The sequence below is a fragment of the Lagenorhynchus albirostris genome, chromosome 3 (assembly GCF_949774975.1).
Source record: "Lagenorhynchus albirostris chromosome 3, mLagAlb1.1, whole genome shotgun sequence".
NCBI lineage: Eukaryota > Metazoa > Chordata > Mammalia > Artiodactyla > Delphinidae > Lagenorhynchus > Lagenorhynchus albirostris.
In genome coordinates, this window is record NC_083097.1 from 72,444,374 (window position 1) to 72,458,002 (window position 13,629).

General features: G+C 37.5%; 1 protein-coding gene across 1 annotated transcript in view; it reads left to right on the forward strand.

The window, feature by feature from the left end:
- Positions 1-13,629, forward strand: part of ADGRV1 (adhesion G protein-coupled receptor V1) — a 564,972-nt gene that overhangs the window by 173,461 nt on the left and 377,882 nt on the right. The window contains exons 55-60 of the mRNA XM_060146321.1: positions 4,914-5,060; positions 7,285-7,540; positions 9,221-9,423; positions 10,489-10,665; positions 11,034-11,216; positions 13,335-13,514. Of these exons, the coding sequence (XP_060002304.1) occupies positions 4,914-5,060; positions 7,285-7,540; positions 9,221-9,423; positions 10,489-10,665; positions 11,034-11,216; positions 13,335-13,514 (1,146 nt within the window). The remainder of the gene's footprint in view (positions 1-4,913; positions 5,061-7,284; positions 7,541-9,220; positions 9,424-10,488; positions 10,666-11,033; positions 11,217-13,334; positions 13,515-13,629) is intronic.

The window sequence follows — 13,629 nt, forward strand, 5'->3', positions numbered from 1 at the left end:
GTATTTATTTATTAGCTGCTATCAACACTCAGTGAGTGTCTTAAGCCTCTCTTCTCTTCCTTTCCCTGCTTCATTCCGAACTCTGCATTATAAGGTGAATTCTACTGATGATTGAAATTTACAGACTTGCACAATGGACCCTTGAGTCAACTTGTCTTAAACTTTTTTTTGGTACTGATTCCTTTCCTAAGATTGAATTTATAATGTTACCAGTTGGCCTTGGTCCAGGAGTTTGGCTCTGCTCTTATCCTTGTTTCCAGAGGGTAATGGTGAAGCAGATTCCAAATACACACTACACACTGTGTCTTGTCACGCACATCACCTACAAATATATTACTGTCCTTTTACGCCTTTGTTACTTCTGTGTATTAAGAGAAAGAGAGAGAAAGATGTTTGTAACTGTATGTGCATTGTACACATGGAGATGCTTTCTCCTGAGGAAAGAGAGCTATCCAGTTATTCCAGTTTGACTTCCATACCCAGACTTCATATTCCTTTACCAGTGAGCAAAAGGACAAACCTTCATATTGCATCATTTAGTCCTATTTGCAAAATGTATCACGATTTCTTAGTTAGAGTTACAGCTGCAGGTATCTTGTGTTTTTCTCTGAAATATTCTGCAGATAAGGAAAACTGAACTGAAACTGACTTAAAACACCTAGGGCGTGTCCACAGAGAAGGTGGGCTTGGGGTTGACTGGATACTCTGCTGTGTCACTATGGCTCAGATTCTTTGCATCTGTGTATTTTGCCAGCAAAAAGCTAACCTTTCGCTTTGTTGTTTGAAAGCTGATGCTATCATTAGGGCTACTGCTTTCTTGTTCATGTCCATTTGCAGAGAGAGAGATGCTTTATGTGGCTCTCTGTGTAAGGGAGAAGTTTCCCAAAAGCCTCTTCTTATGTCTCATTGGCCGGAACTGGGTAACAGGCCCACTTACTCAGTCATTTATTCATTCATGTAGCAGGTATTTAATAAATACCTTCCATGTACCAGATGCTGTTTCAGATACTAGAGATATGTTAGAAAATAAAACAGTAAAAATCTCCATCCTCCTGGTCCTTAAATTCTAGAGTGGACAAGGGGAGACAGACAATAAGCAAAGACAAAAGAAACATCTGTACCATAGCTGATGTTAATAAGTGCCATGGAGAAACAGACAGGGAAGGCAGATGGTGAGTGAGGGAGGAGGTGGAGGTTGTGTGCTGGGAAATCAAAAAAATCAGGGAGGGCTGTGCTGAGCAAGTGACATAGGGCAAAGGCCTGGAGGAGATGAGGGAGGGAGTTTTGTGCATATCTCAGGGGAGAACATTCAAGGCAGGGGCACCCATCAGCAAGGACAGAGGCCCGGACGTGAAGCCTTGCTCCTCTGGTGCAGCGAGAAGGCCACTGTGGCTGAAGCCAGTTACTAGGGGAGATGAAGGGCCAGGGCCCTGTGTCGGGGTCCCCACCAGCACCCACAGTTGTGATGACTTGCTAGGAGGACTCACAGGATCAACATTTAGTCTTTCTCATGTCTCTGATTTATTGGAGTGAAAGGTTACAAAGCACAATCAGCCAAGGGAAAAGGCTCATGGGTGAACTCCAGAGGGAACCAGGTGCCCTCTCTCCCAGTGGAGTCACACAGGACACACTTAAATTCCCCCCAGTGTCAAGTTGACTTGTGATAACGCATGTGAGTGTTGCTGACCAAGGAAGCTTATTAGAGACTCAGCGTTCAAGGTTTTAACTGGGGGCTGATCACATAGGCACCCTGTACCTGGCATAGAACAAAATTCCAGAGTCCCAGAAGGAAACGGACTGTTTAGTATCAACCACATTGTGTGTACAAACAGTTCAGGCACAAGAAGCTGGTTGTCAGTTCTGTGGGTGGTGAGAACCCTCCCGATATTCCAGGTTCCCAGACATCAGCCAAGAAGGAACCCCATAGGCCTTTTGAAGTATAGCGGTCAGGCCTGCTACCTTAACTCTTTCCTGCACGGGCCCCTTAGTGTTTTCATGAATTTGGCCTCTGAGGGAAACTGGGAGCTTTTGGAGGATTGGGGTAAAAGAGAAATTTGATCCAACTAGCACTTTTTTTTTTTTTTTTTTTTTTTTTTGTGGTTCGCGGGCCTCTCACTGCTGTGGCCTCTCCCGTTGCGGAGCACAGGCTCTGGACGCGCAGGCTCAGCGGCCATGGCTCACGGGCCCAGCCGCTCCGTGGCATGTGGGATCTTCCCGGATCGGGGCACGAACCCGTGTCCCCTGCATCGACAGGCGGACTCTCAACCACTGCGCCACCAGGGAAGCCCCCAACTTGCACTTTTAAAGGACATTCTCTTCATAGAATTGAGACTAGATTGTAAGTGGGCAAGGACAGAAATAGACTAGGAGGCTATTGCAGTAATTCAGCAGCAAATGATAGAGCTATGGGGAACAGGAATGTGCCTTTCACCAAGACACAACCACTGTAAGAGGAGCAGTTTGCGGGGGATAAGATTGGACTTACTAATACCCTGAGTCAATTCCTTGCAAGGATCGTAGGGTCACCCTGTTACCCGCTCTGTCCCATCTCTGGAGCCAAAGGCAGGTCAGCTTCCTCTGAGGCACCTCTGCCCAATAGAAATATAATATGAGCCCCTGGGTAATTCTGAGTTTTCTAGAAGCCCTATTAAAAAAGTAAAAAGAAACAGATGAAGTCAGTTTTCATGTTATATTTCATTTAACCCAATCTATTTGAAATATTATTGTTTCAACATGTAATCAATGTAAAATTACTTATGAAATATTTCACATCCTTTTTTTCCCGTATTTTGTCTTCGAATCCAGTATGCATTTTTACAGTGAAAGACTAGTCACATTTCAAGTGCTCAGTAGCCACATGTGGCCAGGAGCTGCTGTGTAGGACAGAGTAGCTCTAAGATGTGAGCTGCGCGGGTAGGGTTAGAAAGAAAGCAGACAACTTCTTTCCCCACCAGGTATTCACATGACTTGTTTCCTCACTTTGTTTCCTCTCTGCTGAAATGCCATCTTACAGAAAGGCCTTTTCTTGCTGAACATTGTGACTCCCACCATCATTCTTTATTACACCTTAATCTTCCTTATTGGCACTTACAATGGCCTGATTGGTCTATTGCCAGTTTCTTTTTCTACTAGAATTAAAGACTATGAGAGCTGGCATACTGATTTCCTCGCAGCTTTCCCTGAACCAGACAAGTGCCTGGCACTCTGTAGGTGCTTCCTGTGAGCCTGTCATTATGCAGGGGAGGAAACAGAAGACTCAGGGGGCCTTCTCAGGATCTCATACAACTATGGAGGGCAGAGCTGGGGCTCCTGGGGCAGAACCCAAATGCTCTGCAGCTCAGCTTCATCTTCTCACCAGAAGCTGTGCTGCAGATGGGGAGTACATTCTGTTCCTCAACTATTTAAGCATAGATCGTGCTTTATGAAGCCTGTTTCACAATTGTTCTAGAGACACGAAGTCACTGTGGCCTGATCCTTGCCAATAGATATAGTATCCTAGGTTTCTTCAATCCGTTCAGGAAAATTCCTCAATACAGGCCTCTCGTGTCTGGACAGCCTGGTTCCAAGATGGGACTTTAGATGTTGAGAATTTCTTGAATATCTTCTGGCTGTATTAATCCTCATTTTACTCATCCTTGTTAACAGATGGCATGAAGCCTGAGAGAGGCTTCTCTTTTTAAAAAGCATTTTCTTTCTTTCTTTTTTTAAAGGCATTGTCTTTTGTGAGCAAATTATATGCATATTTTAAAATCAAAGCATTTTCTGTAGGAATGTGTGATTGCCTTGAGCAAGATTTTACTACTATGTAACATCTGTAGCAGTGTGTTAAAATGCTGTGTAAAACGCTATAGGATTGGATATCTACTCAAGTTAGCATTCTAACTGGAAGCTTACATAAGCTTAAATGAAATTTCTTAATTTTATTTAAGAAATTAATAGGGGAGTCTTTTTTTTTAGATTAAGTAAAAGTAAGTAAAAAGACGAGAACAATATTACTGGAAATATTTTAAAAAATCTTTATACTCTGTGTTCTTGCTGTATTGCCTATGGAGAAACAAAAGTTATTGTAAGAAGAGAGTTTTTGGAGTATTAATTTTGAGGAAGCATTCATTAAATGGCTGGCAAGAGAAGTCTACAGGCCTTGGACAAAGAATGTTATAGTCACACAGAGGCAGAAATCAGTTTGGAACAAAGGAAAGAGGCTCAGAAGTATAGGTGAGAAGAAGAGAGTAAGGGTCTAACATGAGGGAAAAGGATCGTTCTGGCAGGAAAAACAGTTGTAAAGACCATGAGCTAAGAATGAAACATCATCCATGGAAACATCACAGCCTATAGAAATGTTTCAGAGGATATGAATTTAAGGATAAGAGACTTTTGTAAATGATCAGAAAGAGCTCACTGCTTCTCATGATGTCATTACATTTGGATGGGTCCTTGGGGACCACATAGACCAAACACTTATTTTACAAACAGGAAACAAAGACCTAGAGGGATTGCCAGAGCTTAACATAGGGGAGGAAGAAGATTTCTCTGTTCTCCTGACTCTCTCTGTGACACTTCTGTTGTATAAGCTATTTACATGCTATGTATACTCCTTTTAAAAATGTGTATGCTTTCTGAGTATAAAAATAATATGTTTATTGAAGAAAATTTGAAAAATATAGAACCTGGAAAAAGATCCTATAAAAATTAACCTTTTCATTTACTTTAACTTAGTCTTTTACTTATTCAGACACGCATGTTTTAAAGTAAAAATCATGGTCATCCTATATTACTGTTTTTTAAATATTGTTTTTAACATAATATGTCATGTTGCTTGGTACTGTGAAGTTTGCAAATGCATAATAGCATGACCTAAAAGTCTGCCTAGATGATTTCAAATAACCCCTTATGACTTCCTGTGTATTTTTCAGAATTCATTGTATAAACAGGTGGAGGAAATGGAGCAAGATAGCCTAGTAACCTTGAACGTTGAACGCTTAAAAGGAACATATGGTCGTATAACTGTAGCGTGGGAAGCTGACAGAAGTATTAGTGATATATTTCCTACCTCAGGAGTGGTATGTAATTTACAAAATTATAGGAGAGTCACTTTTAAATTATGGTTACTTTTGATGCATGGGACCAAACCCTGTCTTGTGGGTGAAGTGTTTGAGTTTGACCATGTCAGCATTGGATTCCTCCTAATCACCATAGAGAGGGATACAAGTTAAGGTTAGTTTTATTGTTGTGATTCTTCTTTTTTCCCTATAATACCAAAATTATCTGTAAAAACATCATCCCTTTTGAGATTCAGTACACTGGTTGGCCAGATTATGGATGTATTACGCTGTCAGAAAGATAAAAGTAATCCAGCTGGGGCTGGAAATGTGGTTTTGAGATTTGGGTAGAATAGAAGCAGTAAATCGGGAACAAGTCCAGTGAAATAACAGGAAGTATGGAAGAGTAGACCAGAGTTGCTGAGTGATGTAGGTTGAGTTTCCTATAAATAGACTCTGAGATTGAGAGTTGTGGGCCAAAAGTTCATAGGGAAGAGCACGTATAAGGAAGTGAGGAAGGCAATCATGAGCAGAGGGAGAAGTTGATCCACAGACAGTTGTCCCTGAGGTGGAGTTTATGAGGGAGTTTTGGAGCTGAGCTTGTCCTCTGGAGTTGTTTCCAGTTGGGGCGAGGGGATATAATGTTGTATCCTGTTTTAGCTGTCCTTGACCTCTGGTCACTTTTTGGTTGAGGCATAACCTGGGGTGAAGAATATTATGGCAAATTTTATTGCAGTGAATATTTACTTTATTCAAGCTACCAAAACTGCAAGTTGTATCTCTCAGGTTCTGTGTGTTCTGAATTATAATATGCTTCCCCAATTAATATTTCTTATATAAGCATGATTAAAAGGATTTCTAATTTAAATACACAATAGTATCTTAGGTATGGACTGTATTTTTTTTTAATTTATGTATTTATTTTTGGCTGTGTAGGGTCTTTGTTGCTGTGCATGGGCTTTCTCTAGTTGTGGCGAGCAGGGGCTACTCTTTGTTGCAGTGTGCGGGCTTCTCATTGTGGTGGCTCCTCTTGTTGCGGAGCATGAGCTCTAGGTGCGTGGGCTTCAGTAGTTGTGGCACACAGGCTCAGTAGTTGTGGCTCACGGGCTCTAGAGCGCAGGCTCAGTAGTTGTGGCACATGGGCTTAGTTGCTCCGCGGCATGTGGGATCTTCCCAGACCAGGGCTCGAACCCGTGTCCCCTGCATTGGCAGGCAGATTCTTAACCACTGCGCCACCAGGGAAGCCCTGGAGTGTACTTTGGAAGAGAATTATCTTATCCAAAGGTCAGTAAGTTCTGTAAAGGGCCAGATAGTAAATATTTTAGACATTGAGGGCTATATGTTCTCTTTCCCAGCTATCAGCTTTGCCCTTGTAGCACAAGGGCAGCGATGTTATCAAATGACCTTTTCTGTTTTCCAATAAAGCTTAATTTATAAAAAATGTATTTGACCAAAGGGCAGTAGTTTTCTGACTCTTGATTTTATTAATAAAGCTCTTGAGTTTATATCCTGAAGTGCCTTCTTTAGGTAGAGAGATGAGTGTCAGCAAAATAGGCCTGTAATGCTAGTTTGAATTGTTGTAAATAGTATGTATCCCTATTACTAGAGAATAAAGTCTGAAATGGGGAAAAAAGGGAAATGACATTCAAGAAGCAGACAGAAGCCCTATCAGAAAGGACTTCAGATGCTTTTTAGCAAATTTAGGCTTGACTCTTCAGACAGTGGAGACCCAGGAGGAGAGAGAGACTCTGATTTGTATCTCTGCCTATCTTTCTCTCTCTATTTCTATTTTGATTGATTCATTGTTAAATAATACATCTATTCAGAGTTTAGGTGAGGGAAGTGGAAGTAGCACTCCTAGCAAAAGTTTTGTAGAGAAAAATGTTTAAACTATATGCCACCTTCTTTTATGTTTTTAGATTTTTATATATGGTATCCAGGGCTTAAATTTCCAGAAAGAGTATGTACTCAATATTTTATTAAGAAGGTAGGTTTCAGGATAGGACAGTTTGGCTACATGTTTTATTAGCTAAGTTTTAGTAGTGGTTTACTTTTTCTTTTTCCTAACAATCTTCTACTTCTCATGTGAAAGGCATTTGATTGATTTGTAGGATCATATTATGTTGCTTAAATATCTCATTATTTAAGATATGGTCGATATTAAAAGATAATCTAACCTTTTGGTATTCTTACTGCACAGTGATAAGTAGAATATAAATAAAATCTTCTTTCTTTAAAATTTTAGATTTCATTTTCTGAAGGCCAGGCACTGTCTACAATTACTCTGACTGTTCTTGCTGATGACCTACCAGAGTTGTCAGAGATTGTGATTGTAACACTCATCCGTATTATCACAGAAGGGGTTGAGGACCCATCAAAAGGTGCTACTATTGATCAGAAAAGAAGCAAGTCTGTGATAACCACTCTGCCCAATGACTCGCCCTATGGCTCGGTGGGCTGGCATGCTGAGTCTCTCTTCGTCAGAGTAGCAGAGCCTAAAGGTAAATCTTGTTAAATATTTTTCAGGTTCTAGTAAGTTTTATTGGATGACTTAATTCTAATATTTACTAGGGATGTAATTTTCTTTTTTTACATGATATTTTTCAGTTTGACAGGTCATACTCAATCCTTTTTTACTTTTTGTTTGTTTCTATTAAATTTTCTGATCCTGTCGTTACACAGTGATATGGCTATATGAAATACTTTTACTTTTACTTTTTTTTCTTTTTTGCGGTACGCGGGCCTCTCACTGTTGTGGCCTCTCCCGTTGCGGAGCACAGGCTCTGGAGGCGCAGGCTCAGCGGCCATGGCTCACGGGCCCAACCGCTCCGCGGCATGTGGGATCTTCCCGGACTAGGGCTCGAACCCGTGTCCCCTGCATTGGCAGGCGGACTCACAACCACTGCGCCACCAGGGAAGCCGTACTTTTACTTTTTGAGACATTACTGTCATAATAGAAATAATAATATTTTAGTAAATCATTATAGTAGAAATGTTTGGGTTTTATTTTACTTTCTCTTTTTCATTTTTGATATATCTGTTCTCTTTCCTCACTCAGATTTCTCCGCTATAGATTTTCAATAGTTATAGAAAACAATGAGCAGCACAGAGAAATGCATGTGGTACTCGAGGTGTTAATTATTAAACCCAAAGCAGTAATTAGAATAATATTTTTTCTGTGAAGCATAAGTGATCAGTGCCTCTTTTCCTGTTTCCTTTGAGCTTAGTGTTGACATCTTTGTCTAAATGACTATTCTTATCAACTGTAGAATAAATAGATTTTTATAGATAAAGGTCATTTGACTTATTTGAATAAAAGGTTATATATAATATATATGTATTAAGAATATGTGAAGGCTCTAAAATTTTCAGATAGGAACATGGACATCTTTCAAGGACCTTTTATTTAAATAGTTGATGGAAAAAAATGACGTGTAATTATGTATCTAGGTCTTTATATATCTGTACATATCGGAATAGAAAGAGTAATCTTAAAATAAAATGATCTGTTCATTTATCCATTCAACAGTCATTTTTGAAGCACCTAGTAAGTACCAGAAATTGTGCTATGTGTTCTGGAAACAAAGACATGGTATTTGGTCATTAGAAATTCACAGACTGGTAGGGAAATTGACAAGCATTTTTTTCATTTATATAGCAAACTAAATCTTAAAAATCTAAGAAATGAAATAAAAAATACGTGCTGGGAAATACTTTGAGCTTTGTGATAGCCACCTTTACTGTAAGAACGAAATTGCTCTTCTTCTAATGATTAGTTATTCAATGATGACTCTGTGCTTAATTTTTCATTTTCAAAGAATCTTCCTGGCATTTGTAATTAGCCCCTCTGCTCAACCAGCAGGTATGCACTTTCCTAAGATTTTCAGCAGTTTCTGTTAAAGTGCATGACATGTGCAACATAGGAGAGTGAATTAGAGTACCAGAAGTGAGGGTTTAGAACTGGGATATAATGCTAACAGCGTGTGGTGATTCTCACCACAACTTTGGAGACAAGGTGGATAAAACACTAAATACTCCTTGGGAGTATACATTGTCTTTGTTTTACCTCTCTTTTTTACCTGTCTGAAAGGGGTAGTTCAGAACATTCTATCCTAAGTGCTTGGAATAGCATCAACAGCAAGTAGAAAAGCTTACTTACTTAAGGCATGTCTGTCTCACAGAGAACATCACCACTCTTCAGTTACAAATTGTTCGAAATAAAGGACTGCTTGGAGACATAGCCATTCAGTTGGTAGCTAAACCCAATTTCTTACTGCACGTCAGTAATCAAGCCACTGAGAATGAAGATTATGTGCTACAAGAACCAATGATAATAATGAAAGAAAACATAAAAGAAACTTATGTCAAAGTTGCCATTTTGCCGGTGAGTCTAAGGCTGCAATGAATGTGATGTAAAATAAAGGAAAATACTCTTGAAGGTAAAATTTTTAAAAAGGGTGCCTTTTAAATATAAAGATACCAGTATTCTAATGCTCCCACCCACCCTAATATTTAATAATGAATGACTATTTAATAACTGAAAGATAAAATAACAAGTGTATTAATTGTTTATATTTATTTGTGAACTGGAATATTGTTTGAATGAACTTTGAAGCATTGAATCTGGATTGATTATGTGTCTGGTTGGATCCTCTATTCTGTTGCTTTGTTAGTTGTTTTCAACTAATGATTGAATGAATAAAATACCCAAGTTAATCTGGTTATTTTTATTATTGCTTTTACAGGACAGTGTTTTCATTCCATGATACAATCACTTGAATTAAGATTAGTCTTCAGATGCGGTTTAGATCTGGTTTTAGTGCTCTCACTCTCTTTCTCTCCTTCGTCTAAAGAGAATGTGTATATACGTCTGTAGTGATGCCCAAGAAACTGAAATTTGTTAATAGTATTATCACTAATATATAATTAAATATTGTATTTATATATTATAGTCCTACATATATTCATTATCATTCTTTTGAAATTTTTTATTACCTATGGAAAAATAAGGTAACAATTTTTAAAAAGTTAATTAAAATATAGGATTATAATTAGATTTACAAGTCCAGAGCTTTCACTTTTTAAGATGTATGTAGCATTTACCAGTTTCTCCTAAATTGAGGGGATGTTATATATGTAAAACATATTCAGTAGGATGTGGTCAAAATTGTAGGATAGATACTTTTAAAGAATTATTTTACTTGCTCATGAGTATGTGGCTTCCATTGAAACATCACCAATAAGCTTGAATATCCCCTAAGATTCTGAAGTTGTCAGTGGGGATGTACTAAAATATAAAAAGGAATCTTTTTTTATATGTGTGGTAGAGCTGCCCGTGCCTGTGGACAGTCATTCTTTACTGAAAAATATTGTATTTCCAATGCAAATCAAATATATTAAAAAAAATAAAACACCATCTCTCTCCCCTCCCCCTGTTCCTTACCCCCAGGATGATGCCCCCGAGCTGGAGGAAGGGTTTATTGTCAACATCACTGAGGTGTACCTGGTGAACTCTGACTTCTCTGCAGGACAGCCAAGTGTGCGGAGGCCTGGGATGGAAATAGTTGAGATAATGATTGAAGAAAATGATGATCCCAGAGGAATTTTTAATTTTCATGTTACCAGAGTGAGAGGAACTTTCACACATTTATAGTAATAACAAAACTTGTATCTGCTGATTTGGCCAGTATCATATATTTTCTGAAAAATAATTGACTTTTCTTGTAGGTATTAATAAATACCCATCTTGAAGTTTTTCTTATAGACTAATTCTTAGTTCTCTTTGAGCTAGAACAAAGGATTAAGCAAGTTTATTTACATTACATTTAAATGTAAGAGTTCTGAAGACCGAATATGCATACTTATAGTCAACTATTGATTTCTACTTTGAAGAGTGAAGTATAAGAACTAATAGTAGAAATAATAAGTTTAGAAAGTGATGACTTACATGAGTTACTTTTGTCTCGCATTTTAACTTATACTCTTTATTTAAAGGATGTTGGTGGAGTTATTACTGCCTATGAGGTACCTCCACCCCTGAACATTCTTCAAGTTGCTGTAGTCCGGCTGGCTGGAAGCTTTGGGGCAGTAACTGTTTATTGGAAAGCAACACTGGACAGTGCTGGCCTGGAAGACTTTAAGCCATCTCACGGGATTCTTGAATTTGCAGATAGACAAGTATGCTAGTTACAGACATATTAACATTTTTTGGTTGTACTTGAAACATTTTATAGGCATCCACCAAATGAATGTGCAGTAGTGATTGCTGAATGTATTAAATTCTAAATTTCCATGTCAAGCCAACAGAGGTATCGTTAGTTAATGTATAATTTTTTAATGGACATGGGAAGAGAATATAAATAGGCAAGAATCTTACCCTCTCTGAAATTCCCCACCTTACTCTATTTTAAATAGAAGTTATAAAATGTTAATAACTGGCTTGGAAGTGCCTAAGAATGTATAAAATACTGCCTGATGAACTAGACTATTCCTATGAACTTTAGGTTCTTATATTCTATTTGTTTCTTAATGATTATAAATATAAATTTTTTTAGGATTTGCAGTAGAAGTGTATGCATTTATTACTAAAGACATTTATTATTATGTACATTTATTATTACCCAAAGATTTTTTTACAGTTAAAAAACACTAAAATGATAGAAAAGGAACAAAGTAGTTAAAACTGGAAAAAATTGAAAAACAGTATTCTAGATTTGGGCCAACCAATCTTAAAAATTACAAAATATTCCTTAAGAATTGTAAGCTTGTGAACTGGGCATTTTGCAATATGTAAGAATTTTTGATAAATTTTTAAATCAGTAAGTGGAAAAAGCATGTGAACAACCATGAAAATGTTAGTAACTTCAAATAGCAGTATCTATTTACATGCAGTCTGATTTTGCCTGCACAGATTTGCACAGTGTGCATCAACTTATTAGTTGCCGTTAGGGGGATAGTAAATACTGCTAAAAGATAAGCATACAGATCTAGATTTTCCTACACATAAAGGTCTATTGCTAATATTTGAAATCATGAGATTTTAACAAATTTAAGACTTTAAAACATTTCCTACTAAAAGGAGGGGAAATGCAGATTTTCATGTTAAAAGTAGAAACAAATAAATTGATTTTTCATTGAAGTAACCTTCCAACTTTATATTATCAGGACTTTATTCTTTTCATGAAGTTAAAGTCCCATCACTTAGCAGCACCCTTAGGATCATCATCATTCTTAAATTTAACATCCTGTAGGGAAAGTATTCTGTGTTCTACAGTACTGATTTGAGGTGCAGACATTTTGACAAGCTTATATTATAGCATTTGATTTTGTTCAGGTTTCTCTTTCTCTGAATGTGACGTCCAGATTTCTCACTTTTCCCTGTTACTATATTAAAGGTGGATTTAGGTAGGAAAACTTTGTTTTTTGATAAATGTCTGTGTCATTTCCCTTTGGGATATAGAAAATATTTTAAATATGGACATACAGCTGGGATATTTTTATGACTAATAGTGAAATCACAAGCTGGACCAAAGTTTTACTCATTTATAAGTTATAAAAACTTGTAGCATAGATCCAGACAGATGAATGAACTCCTGATCACAGAGTTCTAAAAACATGAAATTTGGGTTTTCTTCCTGCCTTTTTCCCTACATTACAAGAACAGTAATTTGAAACCGAAGGGATTTATTCTAGTTACAGAAGACAGTAATAATTTATATGGTACCATTTTATATCAGGTCGTATTAATGCTAAGTATACTAAAATTTATGTTTGTGCAATGGTAATTAGAGCCTGCATGACATTTTAAATATTTTTCTTCAAGAATAAGCCTTCATTGTTTTTTTGAATCTATAAATTATGCTATATTTTATTACATATATAATTTCCTCTATCTTGGAAACAATAGACTGAAAAGTTTTGACTTTGAAATACTATAAATATGTGACTATTTTTTTTTTAAATTTTTAAATTTTTATAGAAAAGTTTTGGCCACACTGCACGGCTTCTGGGATCTTGGTCCCCTGACCAAGGATTGAACCCAGGCCCTCATCAGTGAGAGCACAGAGTCCTAACCACTGGTCCGCCAGGGAATTCCCTGACTTTTAAATAGTATTATGAACACCACAGGCAAAAATTCCTGCTTTTTTCTTTGGTACTATGTTTCTAAGTTTCAACTAAAAAGTTAAAATATAGGCGATCAAAAACTGCTATTACATTTTACCCTCTCTGCCTCTCTCCCTCCCTTTTTCCTTCTCTCCCTCCCTCTTTTCCTTCTTTCCTTCTTTTCTTTTATAGGTTATCGCAGTGATAGAAATCACCATAATTGATGATGCTGAATTTGAACTCATGGAGATATTCAATATTTCCTTAATCAGGGTGGCTGGAGGTGGCAGACTTGGAGAAGATGTTGTGGTAACTGTTGTTATTCCACAGAATGATTCTCCATTTGGAGTGTTTGGATTTGAAGAAAAGACTGTAAGTGAAATATATCAGGAAGGGGGGGGGTACCTTCCCCTAAACTAATTTTTCATGTAATTTATAGTAGAAAGGTCTTTTTCTTTTTAAAAAAAAAAACAAACTCTGCATTACT